This window comes from Oncorhynchus mykiss, chromosome 19 (genome assembly GCF_013265735.2).
Source record: "Oncorhynchus mykiss isolate Arlee chromosome 19, USDA_OmykA_1.1, whole genome shotgun sequence".
NCBI lineage: Eukaryota > Metazoa > Chordata > Actinopteri > Salmoniformes > Salmonidae > Oncorhynchus > Oncorhynchus mykiss.
This window is the reverse complement of record NC_048583.1, coordinates 8,965,937-8,983,720: the sequence shown is the minus strand read 5'-3', so window position 1 is coordinate 8,983,720 and position 17,784 is coordinate 8,965,937. Positions and strand designations below refer to the sequence as shown.

General features: G+C 40.8%; 1 protein-coding gene and 1 long non-coding RNA gene across 2 annotated transcripts in view; one reads left to right on the top strand and one right to left on the bottom strand.

Moving 5' to 3' along the window:
- Window positions 1-2,405: 2,405 nt before the first annotated feature.
- The window catches only part of LOC110497233 (zinc finger protein 628-like), a 20,717-nt gene continuing 5,338 nt past the window's right edge, over window positions 2,406-17,784 (bottom strand). The window contains exons 2-4 of the mRNA XM_036954163.1: window positions 4,820-4,956; window positions 4,380-4,476; window positions 2,406-4,131 (exon numbers count right to left, since the gene is read on the bottom strand). Coding sequence (XP_036810058.1) covers window positions 2,909-4,131; window positions 4,380-4,476; window positions 4,820-4,956 — 1,457 coding nt within the window. The 3' untranslated portion in view covers window positions 2,406-2,908. The remainder of the gene's footprint in view (window positions 4,132-4,379; window positions 4,477-4,819; window positions 4,957-17,784) is intronic.
- Window positions 12,358-17,784, top strand: part of LOC118941443 — a 5,839-nt gene continuing 412 nt past the window's right edge. Inside the window, exons 1-2 of the long non-coding RNA XR_005037651.1 lie at window positions 12,358-13,675; window positions 13,788-17,784. The exon at window positions 13,788-17,784 is cut by the window's right edge and continues 412 nt beyond it. This is a non-coding gene — a long non-coding RNA (uncharacterized LOC118941443). The remainder of the gene's footprint in view (window positions 13,676-13,787) is intronic.

Below are 17,784 nucleotides of genomic sequence, written 5' to 3'. Positions count from 1 at the left end.
TTTGTTGTTTGGAAGAATCATGCCATGACAGAAAGATGTAGTAAAAGTGTAGAAAATAAAAAGTTGATTTTGAATTAGCAGTTGATTAATTGTTTTAAAAAAACAACAGAAATTCTGGTTACTTGTCATTTGTTATTCATTAGGTAAGTTAGATGCCTGAAATCAAGTTTATGGTTTTTATGTCATGGTCATGGTTTTTATGTTCTGCAGGTTTAAGCTACTTACTTGAAAGACTGGGAAGTTTCACTTGAATGACCCTCTAAGTCATAATTAAGAGGGGGGGGGGGGGGGGGGGGGGATGTTGTTACTCCAGTTGCATGTTTCACCACTGACCCTTCATCTTTTCAACCAAAAGATGAGAACAAACAAATGTTTGACATCTACAAAATGTATCAATTTGGATAATGTAAACTGAACAAAAAATATAAACGCAACATGCAACAATTTCAAATATGTTGCATAGTTACATTTCATATGAGGAAATCAGTCAATTGAAATACATTAATTTGGCCTTAATCTATGGATTTCACATGATTTGGAATACAGCTATGCATCTGTTGGTCATATACCTTTAAAAAAAAGGTGCCTCACAATGGGCCTCAGGATCTCGTCACGGTATTTTTTTGCATTCAAATTGCCATTGATAAAATGCAATAACCGTGTTCGTTGTCCATAGCTTATGCCTCCCCATACAATAACCACACCGCCTCTATTGGGCACTCTGTTCACAACGTTGACATCAGCAAACTGCTAGCCCACACAACGCCATACACATGGTCTTCGGTTGTGAGGTCGTTTGGATATACAGCTAAATTCTCTAAAACAATGTTAGATGTGGCTTATGGTAGAAGAATGAACATTCAATTCTCAGGCAACAGCTCTGGTGGACATTCCTGCAGTCAGCATGCCAATTGTACGCTCACTCAAAACTTGAAACATCTGTGGCATTGTGTTGTGAGACAAAACAGCACATTTTAGAGTGGCCTTTTATTGTCCCCAGCACATGGTGCACAATGATCATGCTGTTGAATCAGATTCTTCATGTGCCACACCTGTCAGGTGGATGGATTATCTTGGCAAAAGGAGAAGCGCTCACTAACAAGGATGTAAACAAATGTTAAAGTAAGCTTTTAGTGCATATGGAACATTTCTGGGATCTTTTATTTCAGCTCATGAAACACGAGACCAACACTGTACATGTTCCATTCATATTTTTGTTCAGTGTACTGTAGATAGTTTGACCATATTGTCAATGTTAAGCAAGCTAGCTTATAACATGCTTTACCAAGAAAGCATAATGTGAAAGTGAAATGAAACATTGCCCCTAAAATAAATCTAAATAATGTTTTGCTGTATGTACTTAGTCTTGTCCATGTTAACGTACTGTGTTGGGAATATAATTGGCAGTTATTATGCAGTTGGCCTTTAAGGTTGCAGATATGGGTGTGGTGGGGAGGCGTGTCCACCCCACAGGTGCCATCTTGAATTGACTGCAGAGAGAGGTAGCATTGTTTGCTGTGTGCTAAGAGGAATTTGTAGGCCTCTTTCTCTATCACGGTCCACTGTTTTGATGAAAATTAGAGGCCTGGATGACACCAGTGTCGTGATAAGGAAACAAAACAGTAAAGTGGAGTTCTTTAGCAAAACAGTCCTAAACAAACATCACTATGTTGTCATCCAGAGTCCCATGTATTTATTTTCCAAGCTATAGCACACAGTATTTTACATACAGCAGGTTTTTAAAGGACTAAAAGGTTAAGTCTGCTCCATGTTTTCATTTTTGTCATCTAAAAAAATATCTCGATACAGGTGTTGTCCTGGCGCTAGTGAAAATATCTAGACATAGCGCAGGGGAATGTGGCCCATTGTGTCTTTTCTGTTGGATTATTGCTTTTAAATTTAGATCTCGTTAGATTACCTTTTTGGGGGGGGCTTCCTTTGGGTTACAAACATTTATTTGGTCTTGGACTTCCATTTAAGGACTCACACTCTCAACCAAAGGTTCTGGTAGGACTAAGGTTTCGAACTGAGACTGTTGACTCTGACAGGACTATACTATCTTATTGTTGATTGATTATTTTGTTGTTCATGCTGAACCGTCCTATCAACACGTCACAAGCTAACTTTATTTTTTAGCAATGTTAGCTAGCAATCCAGATATCTAAAATCTTATTGGTTGAAGAATTGGTCAGATTTTAAATGCACTTGAACACAATCATGGCAGACTTACGACTTCCCACGAGCACATGAATGCCCCATATTCAGATGTTTGTTAGGTTGGCATGATCATTTTGACAGACAATTCATAGACAGTCCATGTATGGTGTGAATTCTTAACCAACACACAGATTTACAACCGTTCATATTCTCATCAAAAATAAAGCAGGACCAAGGCACTCTGAAAATAATTCATTAAAATGCCTTCATTTGTACGCCATGTTAAATGAAAACAAAGATTAAACTCAAGACGCGTTTCGGCTGCATGGCCTTAAGTCAGGGAGTACAAAGATTTGATAATGCATGTCCTCATTTGAACAGCATTTTCCAATCAAACCTGATTTGAAGAGGGTTACAGCATTAATTGGACAACACCTAGTAAAAACTATACATGTTAAAAAGTGAAATACTGTATATGTTATAAAAATGAAAATCAAGGTTAGAAGGATCAGAACTCATAGAAAAGTAGTTCCGTCTTTTTGACTGGGCAAAGTTGTAAGAATAGCAGAGCCGCCTAATTTATTGTACACTAGATCACAGCAAACATGTTCATATTTTCAATGTCCTTATTAATAAAGAACGGATCACAAGAAATGTTCTCAATGTCAAATAAAATAATAAAACTAGTCCGAAGATTAATGTAGCAATTGTAAGTGTCTGCTATATAAAAAAAAATGTATCAATAAAAAAATCAGTCCAGGAGATTTGGCCTGTGTTTGCGCTGGTGTGACTTCAGATGTGCCAGTCGTTTGAAGCTGAGTCCACACACAGAACAGCAGTACGGTCTCTCCCCAGTGTGGGTGCGCAGGTGCACTTTCAAAATGTCTGCCCGCGTGAAGCTCTTGTCACACATATTGCAGCAGTGGGGTTTCTCCTGCGTGTGAATGCGCTGATGCACCTTCAGGTTCCAGAGCCGACTGAACTTGTTCCCACAGATGGAGCAGCAGTAGGGCTTGTCTGTGGTCTGGCTGCACTTGTGCCTCTTCAGGTCGGAGAAGGAGGTGAAGCCCTTGCCGCAGTGGCTGCAGAGGTGGAGTCCCTTGGCCTGGTGGACTCGCTGGTGGACCTTGAGGTTGCAGGCCTGGGTGAAGGTCTTACCGCACTGGGTGCAGGAGTACAGAGGCACAGACCCTGACCCTGTACTCGACCCTCTCCCCGTTTTGTGTTTCTGCTTGTGGACCTTGAGAGAACCAGAGTCTGGGAAGGTCATGCTGCACTGATTGCAGGCATGACACCTCCCCCCTCCTCCTGTTACCTGCTCTTGTGAACGATCTCTGAGGTTTAAAGAGAGTCCAAAGTCGTCAGCAGCGCCATACAGGCTCTCTGTGTTGTTGTTGTGGGCTGAGCTTCCAGAGTGGATGGAGGTTAGCCCCCTGTGGCCGGCTCTACTACCTGACTCTGGGACACCGTGTTCAGGGTACAAGACGCTGGAGTCCTGCAGGTACCCCTCCTCGTTGATCAACAGGCAGTTCAGGTCTCCCACCTCCGCGTGGGGGGATGGCATTGGCGACCCCACCTGCTCCCTCCGGCTCCGATGGGAGCGAGGCATGTGGGAGCGATGGTGATGGTCTCCCCCCTCAGACCCCCCCAGGTCCACCTGGTAGTGACCTGCAGCTCTGTAGCTCAGCCCCCCCAGACGAGACTGGGAACCAGGAAGCCTATCCAGCCCTTCCATGTCTAGAAGATGGTTGCCACTACCACTACTGCCGTAACCAGACTTCTCAAAGCCGACCCCCAGTTCCTCCATGCTGTAGCGGGGGCGGTAGAGAGGTTGGCTGGGGTCTCCTGGGTCTCCCTCGGGGCCCGGTGGTTCAGGCCCCTGGTCTAGAGCGGACCCCCAGTCATCCTGGCACCGCTGTAGATCCTGCTGAATAAAACTCTTACTGGGCCCCGAGACGTCTGAACCATCGGCCCCTGAAAACACAGGGGACATGAGGCATTAGAAGCATTAATATTTAAGACATTAGAATTACTAGAAACGGTAGTAGAGTAACTGTAATGTTAAATGTCTACTTACAGTTTCAAGTTGACTTTCCATGTATAATAATGAATACATTTGAAATGAAACAGCATACTATAAAAGTTACTCTTGTTATCACTCTCATCATCATAAAAAGTAGGTTATTGTCTGTGTTATATTTGTGGTAAACTCCTCAACTCACCATCCAGGCAGACGCCCCATCTCTCCTGTAGCTCAGTGTTGTGGAGAGGCTCCTCTTTCAGCAGACTGTCCAGCTTCTGACCTCCGACCTCTGTGGACTGGAAGAGCAAATGATTCTGACTAAATGATGGATAAACTAACAGTGATTGAATAGAGCTGACATGATGGTTCTATATTCACAATTCTCCTCTGGGACCCCCAGACATCTCACAACTTTGTAGCCCTGAACTAGCATACTTGATTCAAGTAGTGAAGGACTTGATGATTTGTTGACAAGTTGAATGAAGTGTTTAAGTTCTGGAACAGTTAAAATATGAGGAGAGGTTTGAAAATGGCTGCCCTATTCTTTGTGACAGACAATCTGTTATGTACAACATATTTCTACCTGAACATTCTGTAACACCACACCCCCCACAGGTGTTTAGTCAGTCCCCTGCCTACCTCAGAGATTCTCCTAGGGCTGGTGGCCTCAGCTTCCTCCAGATCATTTAAGGCTGTTTCCCTGGCCACGCCCCCACAGCTGCTCCACTCCTCCCCTGGTACCTTCTCCTGCTTCAGGCCACACCCCCTCTCCACACCTGGCCACAGGTAAACAAAGAGAACGTTTCATTTAGAGTAAAAGGTAAGTAACATTGTGGATAATGGAGTCTCCTCACATCAGATGAAGGAAAGGAAACATCTTATTAAGATGCCACCACCACCCATGACTGACTCCTTTCTTAAACCAATTCTGTCTGATCACTAAAGTATGGAATGTACACATTACAGCAGCCCCACTTCAGAGTGATTCTATATTTATCACAGGAGGTTGGGGGCACCCTAATTGGGAAGGACGGGCTCATAGTAATGGCTGGAGCAGAATCAATGGATTGGTATCAAATACTTCAAACATGGTTTCCATGAGTTTGATGTCATTCCATTTACTCCGTTCCAGCCATTATTATGAGCCTTCCATCGCTTAGCAGCCTCCACTGATTGTATGTATGTACAGTACCAGTCAAAAGTTTGGACACACCTACTCATTCAAGGGTTTTTCTTTATTTGTACAATTTTCTACATTGTAGAATAATAGTGAAGACATCAAAACTATGAAGAAACACATGAAATCATGAAACAAAAAAAAAGTGTTAAAGAAAACAAAATATATTTTATATTTGAGATTCTTCAAATTAGCCACCCTTCTCCTTGATGACAGCTTTGAACAGTCTTGGCATTATCTCAACCAGCTTCACCTGGAATGCTTTTCCAACAGTCCTGTAGGGTTTCCCACATATGCTGAGTACTTGTTGGCTGCTTTCCTTCACTCTGTGGTCCAACTCATCCAAAACCATCTCAATTGGGTTGAGGTCGGGTGATTGTGGAGTCCAGGTCATCTGATGCTGCACTCCATCACTCTCCTTCTTGGTGAAATAGCCCTTACACAGCCTGGAGGTATGTTGGGTCATTGTCCTGTTGAAAAACAAATAATAGTCCCACTAAGTGCAAACCAGATGTCATATCGCTGATGGCATATTGCTGCAGAATGCTATGGTAGCCACACTGGTTAAGTGTGCCTTGAATTCTAAATAAATCACAGATTGCGTTACCAGCAAACCACCCCCACACATCACACCACCTCCTCCATACATGGAAATACATATGCAGAGATCATCTGTTCACCTACTCTGCGTCTCACGAAGACATGGCGGTTGGAACTAAAAATCAAATTTGGACTCATCAGACCAAAGGACAGACTTCCATCGGTCTAATGTCCATTACTTGTGTTTCTTGGCCCAAGCAATTCTTCATATTTTCGGTGTCCTTTAGTAGTGGTTCCTTTGTGGCAATTTGACCATGAATTCGCCGACGAGTAGGTAAACCACCACTACTCCCTGTCAGGAAGTCCAGGATCCAGTTGCAGAAGGAGGTGTTTAGATGTGCTTTGTGGGCACTATGGCGTTGAACACTGAGCTGTAGTCAATGAACAGCATTCTCACATAGGATGTTCCTTTTGTCCAGGTGGGAAAGGGCAGTGTGGATTGTGATTGCATCATCTGTGGATCTGCTGGGGTGGTATGCAAATTGGAGTGGGTCTAGGGTTTCCGGCATGATGGTGTTGATGTGAGCCATGACCAGCCTTTCAAAGCACTTCATGGCTACAGACGTGAGTGCTACGGGGCGCTAATAATTTAGGCAAGTTACCTTCCCTTTCTTGGGCACAGGGACTATGGTGGTCTGTTTGAAACATGTAGGTATTACAGACTCGGTCAGGGAGAGGTTGAAAGTGTCAGTGAAGATACTTGCCAGTTGGTCCACATCCTGGTAATCCGTCTGGCCCAGAGAGTGTGAATGTTGACCTTTTTAAAGGTCTTGCTAACATCCGCTACGGAGAGCGTGATCACACAGTCGTCCGGAACAGCTGGTGCTCTCATTAATGCTTCAGTGTTGCTTTCCTCGAAGCGAGCAGATAGGCATTTAGCTTGTGGCTGGGTTTCCCCTTGTAGTCCGTAATATTTTTCAAGCCCTGCCACATCCGACGAGCGTCAGAGCCGGTGTAGTAGGATTCAATCATAGTCCTGTATTGACGCTTTGCCTGTTCGATGGTTTGTCTGAGGGCATAGCGAGATTTCTTATAAGCATCAGGATTAGTGTCCCGCTCCTTGAAAGCGGCAGCTCTAGCATTAAGCTTGGTGCGGATGTTGCCTGTAATCCATGGCTTCTGGTTGGGGAATGTATGTACGGTCACAGTGAGGACGACATCGTCGATGCACTTATTGATGAAGCCGGTGATTGAGGTGGTATACTCCTCAATGCCATTGGATGAATCCCGGGACATATTCCAGTCTTTGCTAGCTAAACAGTCCTGTAGCGTAGCATCCTTGTCATCTGACCACTTCGTATTGAGCGAGTCCCTGGTTCTTCCTGCTTTAGTTTTTGCTTGTAAGCAGGAATCAGGAGGATAGAATTATGGTCAGATTTGCCAAATGGAGGGAGAGTTTTGTATGCGTCTCTGTATGTGGAGTAAAGGTGGTCTAGAGATTATTTCCCTCTACTTGCACATGTGACATGCTGGTAGAAATTGTGGGAGAAATTAGGTACATATATGGATAAATATATTGTCCTATATAATGGCATTTGCCATTCTGGTAAGGTACATTGTCTATTGTATAGGACAGGAAGCCAGAGTGGGGCCATGGGAGAGGGCAACACCTAGGGCAGCTGGACATACAAAGGTCAGAGGTTATCTAAGGAGGGGGTCAGCCAAAGGACCAATTGATGGATTACAGACATCAATCACATCACAGGAGACAAGTCTGTTTGATCTTAGACAACCATATGAAGAGAAGGCGACCAGAACAGCTAGGCACCCTAAAGCTAAAGGAGATGAAAGACACCAAAAGGGACACATGGAGTTAATTACAGGGTATGAACACAGGCCACAGGAAAGGGGAATGTATAGTATTTTTAGTATAGCTGAGCATGCTAAAAACAGAAGAGACACATAGTCTGCTGACCCTAGATAACACACAAACAGGAGAACGCATTAAGCTGAGTGAAGGGTCAAAGCAAGGGTCTTGTCACCATTAGGATCTAATGGAAAGCAGATGGGGGCGTTATTGGGCTGAACAAGCAGGAAGCACGGATTGGGATGTAACTTAATTTGCATATGGGAGGGACTTATATGGTAGGTGTATAACTCAGAGCGAGGGCTCTGAAAAAGTGTGTGTGTTCCGCGGACCGCTCCGGCTTATGATACTGTTGTATTAAAAGTCTATATTGATTTTCACAAAGTTCTTGGTTGTGTCATATTTGAACCGATTTGCCACTACATAATTGGCGAGCTTGCCAGGAGAATTAGGGACTGAATAACGTTCTTGGCTGGCAGCGGGATCTTTGGACGATCTGGGCAAACAAGGGTGGCCACCCAGCTAAGGTAAGACAACAGTGAAATGTTTGCGTAGATCGCTTCAGAGATCCTGCCTCAGCAAGAGGAGCGTCAAGTAGGTCTCTCTCTCTCAAATTTCCTAAAAACTATAGAAACGAAAGAACTTTTTGAAATTCAATGAATTTGCATGCATGTGTGTAAGCTTGGAAATTGTATAATGAATGTGCATGCATGTCTAGTGAGTAAGTAGGTGGGGGCTGTGAACTTCGCTGGTGTAGGGTGTGTTATTCTGGCATGTTGGGGCTGGGATTGGGCACAGGGTTACAGCTATCTGCTTATAAGGTTTGAATAAAATAAGTAGTTATAGAAGTCCTGCGATACCGCTTCAAAATATTTACCAGAAGGTCTGAATGGGTAGGTTACTTTATTGATAAGTAATCCTGCGATACCGCTTCAAAATATTTAGCTGAAGGACTGAATGGGTAGGCTACTTTATTGATAAGTAGATAGATAAACATTCATGGCTACCGCTTCAAGGAAAAGGTCTGTACGGATGAGTATTTAAAAAATAAATACACATGGCTACCGCTTTGAAATGAAGGTCTGTACGGGTGAATATTTAAAACACAGAAAGAACGCTGGCCTGATTGTGCGACGTTCAACTGAAAAAGGAAATCCTGCGAATATAAAACGCTCCGTCTAGCTAAACGGGGGTTTATAAATCAGTAGGTCGCACCACGATATTGCTCTAACGTAGAATAAAGATCAATACGGGGTGGATGAATAGGATATGAAGACAAGCTGATCCGATTAGACAGTAGTCTCGTCATGTCGTAAAAATCCTATAGGATAATACCAGTTTATGTAGAGGAAGTGTATTAAACTAGGGGATAAACTATAGGTCGTTTTTAGGTAAAAACGAAGGGTATGCGTGAAAAATCCTATAGGATAATACCAGCTTATGTAGAGGAAGTGAATTAAGTTAGGTAATAAACTGTTTTGTTTTTAGGTAAAGACAAAAGGATTGAATGAATGCTGTAATATAATTATTTGTGATGAATGAGCAGATTAGAAAGAAGAGGAAGAACAGGCTGTGTGTCTGTGACCAACTGGGAATGCGCAGGCCTCTCTGACAGTTAACTAAGTGTAATTTGAGAAAGAGAGCGCATTTAACTCTCACTGGGAAGAGGAACGAAATCGATAAATATTGGGCAAGATAAGTTATACATAAGCATAAAACATTGACTGGATAATGAGTTAAAAGACCATTGTAAAAATTACAATAGGTGTTAAAAAGAGGTATTAAACAAGGCATGGATAGTATAAAACGGATGCGAAGTAGGAAGAAATAACTTAAAAATATACAGATAAACTAAAATATACTGGTTAAAATAAATCTAGGCAAAAGTGAGAATTGCATGAAAATAGAAGTCTAGAACACATTAAAAATATCACGAGCCCTGTAAACGAAATAGGAGGCTGCAATTTAAAAATAGCCTCAGGAATTAAACAGTAAAATAGGCTAAGAGAGAATATAGCAAGCGGATAAATAAAGAGATAAGAAAGTGCAGACATTATAAATAAGCTGAATTAGAAGGAAAATTATATGAAATAGGATTTAATACATTGAATAAAGTTAAAGTAATAGTATAAGCAAAGATAAAAACACAGTGATATTTGAGGTGCTGTACTAGAATAAGACATTAAGGCTTCTGTAGTATTCAGTAATACAGTTGTAGACATTATAGAGTAGGTTTTAATAGGAGGTATTAAGTGATGTGACTAATAAATTATTATTTGAGAAAGTAGGGTAGATCTACCTTGGAAAATAGTAAATAAAGTATATAATGCGATGGGAGAGTTTAGGAAAAATAAATAGTGGCATGGAAACAAATGGACTGTTTCTCCCGGGAATATAGAGATAGCGAAATTTAATAAAGCCATAGAGTCGCTGAAAGAAGCGCACGTTAATTCTACCAATTCGATTTGAATATGAAGGAGCGGTTTGCTACAATGTAGGGCAACATTACCCGGTAAACAGGATAAATAAAATAATGAATTGGAACGATCACATACAACCATAACAAGAAGCTTAACTTACCAGCGTTTTAATGTTAATTAACATTATATCATCAGAAATACATTACGATGGGGGAAGTGTAAGAAGTTGTAGAGCAGGGCTAACTAGTGTGGGGGAAAATTAGTGTAAGATGACACTGGAATGCGATAGTAGAGAATGCAGAAATACAGGAATTTACACCCGTTTTAAAAGAACAACAACTGATCGTTCTAAGGTTAGTACGAATGAAGTTTTCACCAAGCGGTGTATAGTCTCTGATTAATCAAAAAGTGGTTCATAGAGAGTACAGTTTATGTGATGAAATACGTACTAGATCACGTTTTACCTAACTTATAGTAAGGTACCGATGTAATTTACAAATAGCCCCACTCGGAGTCGTTTTGCATTAAAATGGCGGTTTCAGTGGTGATAAAATGCGTGGAGAAGTTGTTATTAGCGTCAAAATACGGAAAATAAACGTATATGAAAAATCACAAGCGTGGTAAAAATAGTTAGAAGAAAAGCAAATTGTAGAGTATGGGTGTATTCAATTTCTAAGGGTAGGATACAGATGGCCGAGCAGGGGGGAATTGTGCGTTCTGTGTATGGCTGGAGCTTCTGTCGCATGCTCGGGAAATGTAAGGGGATTTTAGTATATGTAATACTATTAGCTTGCTGATTTAGAGGGTGGCATGGTGAATGTTAACGAAATGTACATTTCTTTTCCAGAAAAAAAGGGGTTACATGTTCTCTGGTCAAAATGTCATTGGAAACTGTAGTACTGAGGAAAGCAGTTAGAGATATTTTGGCCACTAAAAATCTTAGTATCTGGTTAAGGCTATAACTGGAGTTTCGGATAAGTGAGGCCGGCTCATGTGTATTCTTGGCCTATATGCGATAGTGGGTTTCCTTTGGAAGGGTTTTTTCAGTTCAGTTTCAAATTGGGTATGCAGAAGGATGGAAATGTTTTTGAAAATGTATTTGGGTTGTTTCTAAAGAAAGGAGAGTGGAAACATTTTAATGGTGTCAAATGCCCTGAACCCTAAGAATTTCCCTTGAAGATTGATCAACTTCACTAGAAATTGTTGGAACAAGTGGGATTTAATTATAAAATGATTGAGAAACACCAGTCTCTATTCAAAGTGTACAATCACTTTGAAATTCCATTATTTCCTTGGGAAAAAGATGAAGAGTTGTAATCTTGAATTGACTAGTTATTCAAATAGGTTTATTTTTATTTAACATGGGGTTATAGGAGAACATATCAGTTCCCTGGGGTTATGGTCTTTGGGTAAATACAAAATGTGCTTTGTTCATGCTACATATAAAATGGAAATATATGTAAACAAGGGATAACAGTTACTCCAAATAGGTTATTGGAGTGGGGGTTTCTGCAAGGGTTATGATGATAACTACATAATCTGTAACTCATCTGAGAGATCGCTAGTAGAATAAGGGAGTTATCATGGAAATGTAATGTCAGACTGCATTAATGCTTGGGAGAGACTATCATAACACCAAGTGGGTGTGAAACTCAAACCCACCCTACTGGCTGAATAGTGTGGGACAACTGTGTCTGATGACCTGTGAACTGTATCTGGAATGATATGTACTGGGAGAAGAAAGACTAAAGGGGATTGGGATAATGACCTTTTATTACTAGGCCACTCATGACAGAAAAACAGAGGTAAAAGGGTGCATGGTAAAATAGATATTACTGGTACTAAAAGTTTTTAGTAAAATGTTAATTATTAAAGGGATGATGAATTGAATTGAGAAGGTCAAATTTGAGTTAAAGTAAGCACTAAGGACTGTTATTTTGAATATTGGGTTGGACAATTAATAAACAACATTTAGTTATGTTTTGAATATAGGACTGTTTAAATTTACTAGGCCTAGGGAAGCTCTGGAAACTAATCCTGAGACAGGTTGATTGACAGAACTTGCAGAATATTAAATTAAAGGTTTTTGTTTCTTTTATTTTACAATATCATTGTAATTGGAGTAATACATTGGAATGACATAAGTAATTTAATAAAAAGTATAGTCTGTGTGATAACACCCAAGGATGAAGAAGACATTACAAATAGTGGTAATTTATAGCAAATATGCAGTTATTATAATTTACTTTACCATTTTTCTTGTTTGGTCAATTTATTTTTGGTTTGAGGAAAATAAGAGTGTATATTTTTCCTGAGGAGGGACTGATATAAATTGACTAAAAATGATTTGAGAATGTTTAAGTATGTATCAAACTATGGAAGGAAATTAGAAGTAGTGACTTATGTGTTATGGGTTAGAAAAACTGTAACTACATTGGGGGCTCATATGAAGGTTATGGTAACAAGGGGGGGGTGTTATTTCTAGAAACAGTGTATATTGATAGACAAGATAATTCACAGAAAAGGAAGGACAGTTGGTCTTGTAAAAATATAGGGACAATTCTAAAAGTAGATAGAACATTACACACACCTAGATTATGGTAAAAGTAATAAGTAGTGGCATTTTGAAGAAGCTTAGGACTTAGTTTTGTTAGGATTGGATATTCTTCCAACTAGAAAACACTTGACTGATTACATGCAATTCTTGCAGCAGTTACGGTAGGGACCATAATTTGGCTATCATTATGAATATTTTTGTGGGAGGAGGCCAGGTATTTAAGACAGAATGTTTACATAGGGCTGTTATTTAAAAATTAAGATTTAGTGATCCTGCTATAAGAAGAAAGTCTGTTGTCAGGAAATAACCCATGTGTTAGTGTGTATGTCCTCAGGAAAAAACAGCACATAAGAGGCCAGATGGAAGGGCATAGACTGAATTCTGGAGACTGAGTGTACATCAAGATACATCGGGCTGGGGATATACTTCTTACAGCACCTGCAGTGGTAAAGATTGTCATGTCTCTCTTTGGTGGGTGCATAAGTCTCACAAGAAGTAAAGTCCAGCTGAATAATGGGTGAGCTTGAAAACACCATGACAGAGGACGTGAAACAAAACAAAAGAGAGAGACTAGATTCTACTGTAGACATACTGGGTTGAGTTTGGGGGTTATTTGTTTTATTTGATAATGTATCATGTGAATAAGGATATATGTTAGGGTAGTTGTACTCTAAACCACATGTTGAAGGCTCAATGTGGAAGCCCATTCCGTGTTAAATTACTTTAAGAAGGAATAATGTTGATTAAGGTTATGCACATGTTTATCAGTTGAAACAGAGCAGATGGGGAACTAAGTAAAAAATGACATGGTTTGGGAACACCTCTCAGAACCTGCGGCCGAAAGGGGAAGACTGGATGAAAGCACGAGGAAGCCAATTAGGGCCTCCATTTTTGTGGAGTCCAGCAGAAAAGTATCCTGGAGGCATAGAGTCAGGTGAAGAGAGAGTGGGAATTGTCATGGTCTCAGATTTCAGTATTCATGAATACAGTCATACATAACACATAACATTGTCAATACTGTTATGTTTTGTCCTTTGTTTTCCAAGTCTTATGTTTAGGAAACCAGATGGAGAAGGGTTCTCCAGCTTCAGCTGGAATGTCAGTTTGTGTGATGAGTGATGGAAGTAAGAGAATGTATGGTGTAATCATAGAACAGAGGCCATAAGTCTCTAAGTATGAATGCCCCATAGAAAGAAGGCAGAAATCTGAACCAGGATGAGAGGTTCCACATCTGATGATCCAAGGGGACCAGAAGGATCTCTCCCAGTGATACCAGGAGATCGAGTCTACGTTTGAGTGTTCCGAAGGAAGTGGGATCAGCCGAGGAGGGAAGGACCCTACGAGGTGGCAACAGCCACAAACACGGCCGTCCAAGTGAAAGGAAGCAAGACGTGGTATCATCTAAACCACTGCACCCGAGTCCCGACGGAGAGAAGGACACAACCATACAGAGATGAGGACACAGAGGATGCTGATTCACCAGAAGGGACCCCGGAGGGAGCAGGAGCAGCGGAATCGATCAAAGCGCCGGGGAGGAATCAAGAAAATGGCAGACCAGATACAACGAGTGCATCGGCTAACACACTCAGAAGAACCGACCAGGGAAAAAGAGCCTGAAAAGAAAAGAGACAAACAACCAAAGTTTCCTCCAGTATGGCCAGAAAGCCCAGAAGTGGGAGGGGGTAACATGTCTGCCACTCCTGATGATATACTTGTTGGGGCAGGCTTTGTTGACGGAAGCCTTCTACAGTGGGACCCCGAGGTATCGCCTAAAGAAGGGGAACATCTCTTCCCTGAAATGGACGCCTTCCCAGATGGAAGCCCAGTTCGGGCTGAGGAGGGAACAACATGCGAAGAGAGTGGAGGAGAAGCCTTATCAGGAACAACAAGTGAAGAAAGCAGAGGAGAAGCCTTACCAAGAGCAGAAGGAGAAATCTTGCAAGATGAAAGAAATGGGGATTTCCCCAAAATTGACTTTTCAGCTCTTGAATTGTCTCCATAATGAACAATTGAAGTTAGACCCATAGAAGAACAATGATATTGACATAACAGAAGTAACAGTGAACGCTAGAATAGCAACAACAGACTCACGCACAATCAAGATGTAGGGTGGAAACAGGAAGAGAAGAGAGGAACCAGTCAAACAATCTAAAAAGACTGACAAGGTTAGAATCTCTGTCCCACCTCAACATATAACTGAAACAGAAGAATAGAAGACAAAAGGATCAAACCCTTACCGGAGATTGCATTCGGTGGATGGACATATCATCGAACGAAGAGAGAAGTCATTTGGGACTCAAAAGGATGTGACCTGACGTTAACCAAAGAAGTAGACGAGTGGGTGCTCACCATGAATCAGATTGAACCAGTTGAAGGTGAAGAATTAATAGGTGAAATAATGAGAACAAGATTGGCTGAAGGGAGTAGTTCCTCAGTCATTCAGAATTGGTCTTACGCCAATACCTAAACAGGAAGAGCCTGCGGTAGCTAGAAAGCATCAGAACCAGGAGGGTTCTTTACTGACATTTTGAACTTTTTGACTAACTTTAATGACCTACCTCAAGATAAGAACATTGCAAAGATGACAGACAGACATACCAGACTCTGAACCACTCAAGGACACCACATGAAAAGAATAGTGAAGAATGAGTGGTACGAATGGGCTAAGTATACAGCAGAAATAAACATAGAATGGACAATTGTATTTTGTGTAGAAAATCACCTTTGTCTGATCTTTTGATAGTACCTGAACCTGCATCATTTGAAGAATGTGTTAAATGTAAAATGTTCAATATTCAGAGAAAATACTACATTCCCTTGTGTGACATAGAATGTAGGATTGCTCGAGGGAGCACTAGAGGCAGAACCATGTTAAACGAGACTGGATTAGGAGACAAGGATTGTGCTGCCTATGACATTAAAACTGAATTAAATGGACCTCAATTAGACAGAAGTACTGTGGTTAAAGGTAAATATGAAGGTTTTTACAGCCATAACACCGAAGGAATTGGTGTAGGAAACACCACTGTAGAATGTGATACTATTTGGGTACTAGAGACTGCAGGGGTTCGTAGGAATAAAGATAAAGGGTTGGTGACGAATAGAAAAGGGTTGTGTGGTAAAATAACTCAGGTTGCGCCATCTCTTATTATGCTAAAAAATCAGGACAGAAGTATTGCGGATAGTTTCTGGATGTGTGGGAATGACAAACTGTTGAATGTACTGTACTGCCAGATGGATGGACGGGTCTTTGTACCTTAGTTAGAGCAATTCAACAGGTAGTCATCATGGGGTGATTTAATAATGGTTATGTTAACTCTAGAGTTAAGAGGGCGTATGAGAAAGACACTGAGGTATACTTTGATGCAATTGGACAGCCTAGAGGGGTACCTCGGGAGTTCAAGGCAAGAGATGAAGTTAGATCTGGATTTGAATCTATATTTTTGTGGATAACACCAAATAAGAATTTAGAGTGGATTAATTACATATACTATAACCAACAGAGATTCATTAACTATATTGACTCGGCTTTAACGGCGTTGGGGGAACAGGTACAGGATACCAGTAAAATGTCTTGCCAAAATAGACAGGCTCTCAATTGGCTTTTTGCAGAGAAGGGTGGAGTTTGTTATGTTCGGGGATGATTGTTGCACCTTTATTCCCAATAACACTGCGCCTAATGGATTCTTTGCTGTCGCTATGGCTAAACTTAAAGGGTTAAGAAAAGAGGTTAAGAAAAATGCTGGGGTGGACTCTCATGTTTGGGATTGGTTGGACTTAGCATTGGGGAAATAGGGAGCCATGTTTGCTAGGACGGCCTTTATGCTGGAAGGGGGGTTATTGGCTCTGGGTATTGTATTTTGTTGTGTTTTACCCTGGGTGAAATCACTTGTGATCCAGACAACGGTTAAACAGATGTTTGTAAGTAGAGCTGACACTCCGGTGATAGTTGATCCTGTGCCGGGTAGGCCAGGCCACTATACTGATGAAAATGGACAGTTATGCTGTCATTCCAAATTCATAAGAAAGTCAACTGATGCATATCCACAAAAAGGGTCATTTCCGTAGTAAGTACAAGAGGTGTTATGTAAGGTCTACTTTTGCTCACGGCCTTGTGTTTTAGTATGTTTTGTCAAATGTTTTTATAGGTATATCAATGAATATATCTGGTTTCTTTTAATTAAAAGTTAGTTTTGCCTTCTAAAATGCTAGGTTATATTTAAAAACATGTAGGTAACAGTGGGATATCCCGGTTACAAGTGTCTACGGACCATGTCCTTAATCTTCTAACAGAGATTGGTATTGATGGTATCACGGTTGTTGGAGAGGTGTCTGAGAGGGAGAATCATGTGGAAAGCTTAAATTTAGAATGATGTGTCAATTTTATTTTGTAACTACATGGAGGCCTAGTGTTTTCTCATATTCAATTTATTATTTGACTCATTGCTTTATTATATATATTTTTATTTTTTGCGTAGCTGAGAACCTCAGACAAGGTTATGTATTTACATGCTCATGCTTTAACAAAAGATAATGTATTATTTTTTGTTTCTATACCGAACTAGATATTTTACTCTTATGAAATACTAGAGATGTTTGGTGTAGGTGATTAGGAAGTTTTATTTTTTTATTATTTTTTATTTTTTTATTTAAAAATATTTTTTTTGATAATCGACTGTTGATATTATGTTCCATATGTCCTTTTTAAGTTTTTGGTGCTTATTAAAGCACCAGAGGGGGGTTATGTGGGAGAAATTAGGTACATATATGGATAAATATATTGTCCTATATAATGGCATTTGCCATTCTGGTAAGGTACATTGTCTATTGTATAGGACAGGAAGCCAGAGTGGGGCCATGGGAGAGGGCAACACCTAGGGCAGCTGGACATACAAAGGTCAGAGGTTATCTAAGGAGGGGGTCAGCCAAAGGACCAATTGATGGATTACAGACATCAATCACATCACAGGAGACAAGTCTGTTTGATCTTAGACAACCATATGAAGAGAAGGCGACCAGAACAGCTAGGCACCCTAAAGCTAA